At 36.0% G+C, this 6896-nt stretch overlaps 1 protein-coding gene across 1 annotated transcript in view; it reads left to right on the forward strand.

The window, feature by feature from the left end:
• Positions 1-6837, forward strand: part of LOC118733352 (homeobox protein 5) — a 90631-nt gene extending 83794 nt beyond the window's left edge. Inside the window, exons 6-7 of the mRNA XM_036462721.1 lie at positions 4559-4682; positions 5827-6837. Coding sequence (XP_036318614.1) covers positions 4559-4682; positions 5827-6015 — 313 coding nt within the window. The 3' untranslated portion in view covers positions 6016-6837. The remainder of the gene's footprint in view (positions 1-4558; positions 4683-5826) is intronic.
• Positions 6838-6896: the final 59 nt, after the last annotated feature.

Raw genomic sequence — 6896 nt, forward strand, 5'->3', positions numbered from 1 at the left:
GTTTAGTTAAATTCTTAAAAATTGTATTTCGTGCAGTAAATATGAACAAATGAACAAATGTAATGTTATTCAGTAACTATATAACATACATATGTGGACATAACGTATTAACATTATTGCTATTTACACTAGAGTGGTGCAAAATTACACAGAAATATAAAATTGTTGGAATTTTGTTCCTGCCACGTCAGAGGTTGTCATATTCCAGATTTTGGTGGAGACAATTATTGTCACTGGAGGTATAAACGTCTAAGCATAGTTATATGTGAGCAATCACATAGTATATTGAGGCTACCTCTGCCAGCCCACAGAACCTCCCGTCCGTCTCATTAAAAAGTTCCATCATACACAGGGCGATGGTCTAACCTCCTTACTATGGTTAAATAGTCGTTAAGAGACGTGGGTCCCGTGTAGACATTGAATGGACCGCAAAAAGGCCGAGGATGGTTGTTTTTCGTTTAAATCGATAGTGTTTATGCTATTTTTTATGTCCTCCGATTATCCATGCCAACGATCTACTCATCGCTGTCGTAAGGAGATTCATCTCGAGAGTCAGTGGGATACTAAAATCTGCACTTAACTGCACTGATCTGGAAAGGTGGGCAGAAAGGACCGGTCAAAGGGGCTCCTACCACAAATGAGTTAGTTCAGTTCCCGATAGTGATGTGCGGATCCGAGGATTTAAAGAACCGGTTTGGTCAAGTCCGGTTCCAAAAAGTGGTAACGGAAATAAACCCTATCAAAGTAGCTCAAAAAATATTATAAACAGTTTTTACGAAAATTTAATTTAACAACTTTGTATCGGCTCAAGAATTTTACATTCACGCAATTAAATAATTTACTGTAAACATTCGTATCGTCCACAACAAACATACACTTTGTTATCATTCGAGCACAGACTACAAAATGAACCAACAGACAGAAAGTCTGCAGCTGCTGCGAGCGGCTGCATAAAGCAAATTTGTAGTTTATTCGTCTGTTTTTTTGAAATCATTTTTGCTTCTTTCGGGCCGATTTTCGGTTCTCTAGGTTCTTTTAGAATTGTTTTTCAGTTTTTTTTTTACTTATTTTTTTCTAAGGCCAGTTTTCGGCCCATCTTGACCGTTTTCTTAAAATTGTTCTTCAGAACGGAATCGATTTTCGAGCGTCTTGGAATCGAGTTTCCTTTATACCCTTCTAAGGCGGTTAATTAAAGTACCCGGTTCTCCGGGTCCAGTTCCTCGGCTCTCTGCGATGACCAACTCGATATGCATTTCACTGTGCTGAACATCCCCACAAACCCTTCGGCAGCACATATGTAGTCAATCTCTATTGGGTGCCGTGGAATAGTGCCATTCCGCGAAAAGAGGTATCAAATAAGTACGCGAGAAAGGTGTCTGAGATAGAAGAATTAGTTCAAATCGTACAACCTCTTTTCTGGTTCATAATATTTTCCCTAGTTAAGGAGGGGTTTACAGCAACTGTTCGGTTTTTTAACGCTATATTAACGATACTGGACCATGGCATGACTACCTATGCGATGAAAGCACTAAAAATTTCTGGAGCATAACTTCTTTGGCATCGAAAAAAAAATAGAAAAAAGGTTTTTTCTTAACAGCGGTCGTCCCTCGGCAGGTACTGACAAACCTCCGACTGTATTTCTGCCATGAAAAACAGCTTCTCATAAAAATACTATCGCCGTTCAGAGTCGGCATACAACTGTAGCTCCCTCCACTTTGTGTGACAACATCAAGGCGCACGCCACAAATCAGAGAAGAAGCTCGGCCAAATACTAACATATGTGTAAGCGCCAATCTGTTATTATTATTATTATTAAGGCTGTACTCTTGAGACCTTTCTTCGAAATTAAGTTATAAACTTATATTTTCAATTTAAAATAATCGGTGGCCATATTCAATATATTGATATATGAACTTTATCTTGGAGGAGTGACTAACTTTCAATGAAATCAAACAGCCCTTAACCACTCCTAGGCAAGTAGTTTGTCTAAATTATTTTGGAATGTACATATATTTATATTATACGAGAATTCGTAAGGATACCAGGAATTGATTTATTCTGATGTATTTTGGAATAAGTTTTCGCCTTCGCTTGCCAAAGCTTTCATGATGTTGTCAGAGTTGTAACGTTGAACGCTTGCATATAAACAAGAATATAGAAAAACACCACTCACGCTTTTAGGGAAAAATTCTCACTAAAGTAAATGAGAAAACGAAAGAAAATTGGGTCATTCCTTGGAAATATATACGAACAAACATAGAGATAAATACATAAGTGTGCTTTGGGAGGTATGCGCCTGCATTACGGGTGTCCTTTGAACAATCACAACTGTTTGCGATGGACGATTTTTCAGTGCATGAATTACGACGGCAAACATATGCCGTATGACACAGGCCACGGAAGCCTGCTAGAAATGCATTGGAGAACGTCCAAGCAAAGGCAGTGCACCCACCAAGTGTTGACTATATTGAAAAACGCTGAAGGCGCGACAGACAAATAGGCTCAGCGTGCATCCACATGCGCCATCATTTACCACTATGTGTGCACCCTCGTGGATGTATTTGCTTGAGTGTGGAAAATAAATTGACGGCCAGTTGCGAATTGCAATGACTGGAAATATTGGATCGTTGGTCACGCTGCATCTGCGTCTTCAACAGGCGGCACTCACTGATTTACAGGTGTAGTTAGGTATGTATGTGTTTGCCTGTGGCTGAGCATACATACATTTTGAGGACTTGAATGAAGCAGCTGAACAATTCAATAACTCGCATTTTTGCTATCAAATGGAATGTGTATAAAATGTGAAAAATATTTGATCACATATTTTTATGCAAACAGAAATGTTGGCATTCGTAACTTTGATGGCGACGAAAAATATAAATGAATTGTAAACGAACTAAGGGAAGTGGGAGTATATTGTAGAAAATTGTACACTGTTTTATGTAGAGAGAAATTTTTAAAACAAAAATCATCAGTTTATCCTTGGGCAAGTTGTGGCAAGTCTATAAATATCTCTTCTGGTTGTACGCCCCTATTAGGCTTTTGACTTGGCGAAGTCCAATGGTGCTTCGCCAGTTCTGTTCTCTAATTATTATTGTTTCTTCTCTGAGCTCTTCCCTAATGGTGTTGAAACCTACCACGGGGTATTTTTCGGAACCGGTGGAGTGGAGTTTACTGCTTCCCTAGCTAATCCACCCGCTACCTCATTTGCAAGCACTATGCCTGTACATATTCCTCCAAAATAGAATTGTTGCAAGTTGCTTTGCAGCTAAGCTTTATTTTGAATCTCCTCTCGAAAACAACTGCCTTGTGGAGGATTTCATCTCCGGGGAAAAGAGCTAGACGGTGAGAATCAGCCCCAGGCTTTCGTCGGGTATATACGCATCTCATCCGTGAATCTTGGCTAATATTTAATATTTATACCTCTGGCCAGCTTAGATTCAAAACGTTTTGTCGCGGTAAAATAGCTTGCTTCCACAGCTGTGATCTGTGAGGGGTCTTTTATCGATAATAAAAAGGTTAGCGGGTGGAACAAGGAGTCTTGAAGCTCACCTTTGGCTAGTTAATCGTTTAGATATTATTTTGGAACAAAATTAAATATTGCTTTAAAAAGGAAATGGCCTAACTCTAGATAAGTCGTTTTATGCAAATGCCACAGATATATCTATTGGGTCCCAGAACACAAGGGTGTTGAAGATAACGAAAACGTAAGTAACCATTGCGCTCTTCTAGACCTTTCACTAGCGACGGACGTTCAAATTCCTATACAGAGGAAATCAAACGGTCCGTAATTTTCTCATATACTGTCAAGCACAGAGAGCTTGAAAACGTGCACAGGGCTGCAGATTTACGAAAACTGTGTGTAGATCGTAGTGCTATAGAAACCTTCATGTTAACTTTTTTATTTAAGGCAATAACTCTTATTTTTAGTCCCAGACATACACACATATATATATGTATGTACATTAGGGTGTCCACCAAAAAGCCGAAATTATAGAAATAACTATATTTTAAGACTTTTATCAAAACATTTCGGGAAACCAATAAGATTTACCTGAGCTTGACCGATCTGAAAATACCTCAGAAAATCACATTACTTTGATTCCGTTGACAAAATTTTTGCGCAGAAATTCCAAGCTTAAGCTCTTCTTTCGTGTTTTTGTTGTTGTTTTTTTTTTTTTGAAAAAATAGTTTTTAAAACTAATGGTATTTTTATAAAAGCCTTGATTTTTAGAGTTATTTTCAAAATTCAGCTCACGTAAATCTTAATATGTTTAATCGCAGAACTTTGGACCACGTTGACCGATTTTTTAAGGAAATATGGTACTTCAGAGGGCATCTCATACTAATTTGGTTTATATCCGATCATTGGATCATTAAGAAATTAGCGGTACTCTTAAATTTTTTATAGGAATTGAAGTCAGTTTCTTTTTTGCTTACTTTTCTGACACCTTTTTCGATATGGACAGTGACGCATCCTAATGTGCATAATTTTTTTTATTTTTTTTTTATTTCTTTCGGTCTTTACAAATACCTCATTTTATTCAATTTGCTATAGACTGGAATCTCCAACACGTCAGCTGGAACTGACTGCAGCAAAGGATATAAATTTGCAATCGCGTGCCGGAGCAATCGAAGTGACTGCGCTAAAGGATGTACGACTGAGTGCGCTGGATGGCAGTGTAAGTATATAGTAGTAACACAGATACACATACACATGTATGTACAGTATTGGCCAATACAATAGCACCTCCATTTCAAAGTCATATTGTTTGCCACTAATGTTTATTTATTTATTTTTAAGAATTTTCAATTAAAATACAGTTCATTCTCTGACAAAACTCACATAAACTTAAGTTTAAAACTTTTTAAAAGTCCGCAAAAAAGTGCAACAAATTTTCACCCAAATTTCAAACTTTTTTCTCAGAAGCGGTAGAATTTTTTTGAATACACAGTTTTATAGCCCATTCGATTTTAGTCTAATAATGTGCAAGTTTCAAGTGGCTAAAAATTACCGTTGATTTTATAGATTTTTTTTCGCCGAGGATGTTGCGGGTTTCCGCCATATAAAAATAAATTGTGTTTAGTCCATATATGGAAGCAAATGAGACAAAAAAAATTCTAAAAAATCAACGGTAATCTTTAGCGACTTGAAACTTGCACATTATTGGACTAAAATTGAATGCGCTATAAAACTGTGTACTCAAAAAAATTCTAGAGCTTCTGAGAAAAAAGTTTGAAATTTAAGGGAAAGTTTGTTGCGCTTTTTTGCGGTCTTTTAAAAAGTTTAAAACATGGGTTTATATGGGTTTTGTTAGAGAATGAACTGTATTTTAATTGAAAATTCTTAAAAACAAATAACTAAACATAAGTGGCAAACAATATCGCTTTGAAAGGGGGGTGCTATAGATATGTCCAATACTGTATGTGCACTAGTACATACCGTTACTTTAATATTAAAAAAAATAACCTAAGTAATGTTTCTTCAAAATCAAGCTTTTTTACAAAAATCGGGTCGATTTTCAAGAGCATTTAATAAAATACAAGGTTACAAAATATTTTAACCACTCCGTCCAAACAAATTGCAGACAATGTTACTTATATATTAAGTTTAAGATATAATAGTTTTCAATTTGTTGAAGAGCTTAATTTTCAGCTAAAATTAAAAAGATTAGGAATTACCTTAGTCATAGCATTCAAACCAGAGGGGCTCTCTTCGAAGCTTATCAAGAGTTCAACTATTTACTTTTTTAATTTTAATTTTACTTTTCCGTTATCTTTCTCCTTTCCCTCTTCTCTACGACTCGTGGTCCCTCGGACATGCAGCTGCGCTTGGAGTCCTCCAAAATACTCATGCCGAATTTGCGTACAGCACAACCGCCTTCATTGGGAGCGCCACAAAGTCGTGACCATTTACATCGTGTCTTCCAGTTATGCGCCTGTTCCAATGGCAAACTCTTTCTTGCTGCGCCACATTCGATATGCGCCGGCGATGATAGTACCGTTTGCAGATGATTGCCAGAACGGAGACAATAAAGCGGGGGAAAAGGCATTCTTCAGTGGATGGCATGAAAATAGCGAAATAAAGAGGAATTAATAATCTATATATACGTATACATAGAAGTAATAAAATATGTATTTATATGAACGTAAGTGTAAGCACTAAGCCTAAGCATAAACACAAGCAGGGGTTAATGTAGAATTCATATCGATGTAAATGTTAAAGAAAAAAATATTTATGCACCCAAAGCATAATTATAAGGGTATACAGAGAAAGGTGTTCAGCTAATTAGCGCAACCTTGAAAGCTGATGGGGTATTATGCATACAAGCTCTGAACTAAAAAAAGGGTTGCCATCTTAGGTCAAAATACCAAGGGACGAGTAGACTTTGCTTTTTGAACCAGCTACAAGGATAAGCTAATTAGCTGACATCATTAAATAAACAATGGAATAAATACACAAATATATACATAAAAATTTGTTAGTGTTTGTAAATAAATAAGTCAAATCTGTTAGTTAATAGCAGCGTTGAATATAAAACTAAGTAGGCTTTAATAAATATATATTATTATGAAAACCTATACAAGTATGCATAAATGTAGATAAACATGCATGCAATCATACACACATATGTATATATACATAAGTATAAAAAATAGAACAGTTATTGGTTGCTAAAATTAAAGTGAAAAAGTGGCTGAAAAACCACCGAATAAATTATGTTATTAGAAAGTAAATATTTATTTAGTATTAACGCGTGCATTAAATATACTGAATATCAATAAGTATTTACATGCAAAGCATATGTATGTGAATTGTGCGTTTATCTGGTAAGTAGAGCATTAAAAAAATTAGTATTCTAGATATTTGTAAACATATACATAAATATGAAAAT

Source organism: Rhagoletis pomonella, unplaced genomic scaffold (assembly GCF_013731165.1).
Source record: "Rhagoletis pomonella isolate Grant_MI unplaced genomic scaffold, Rhpom_1.0 Rhpom_scaffold_00002, whole genome shotgun sequence".
Lineage (NCBI taxonomy): Eukaryota > Metazoa > Arthropoda > Insecta > Diptera > Tephritidae > Rhagoletis > Rhagoletis pomonella.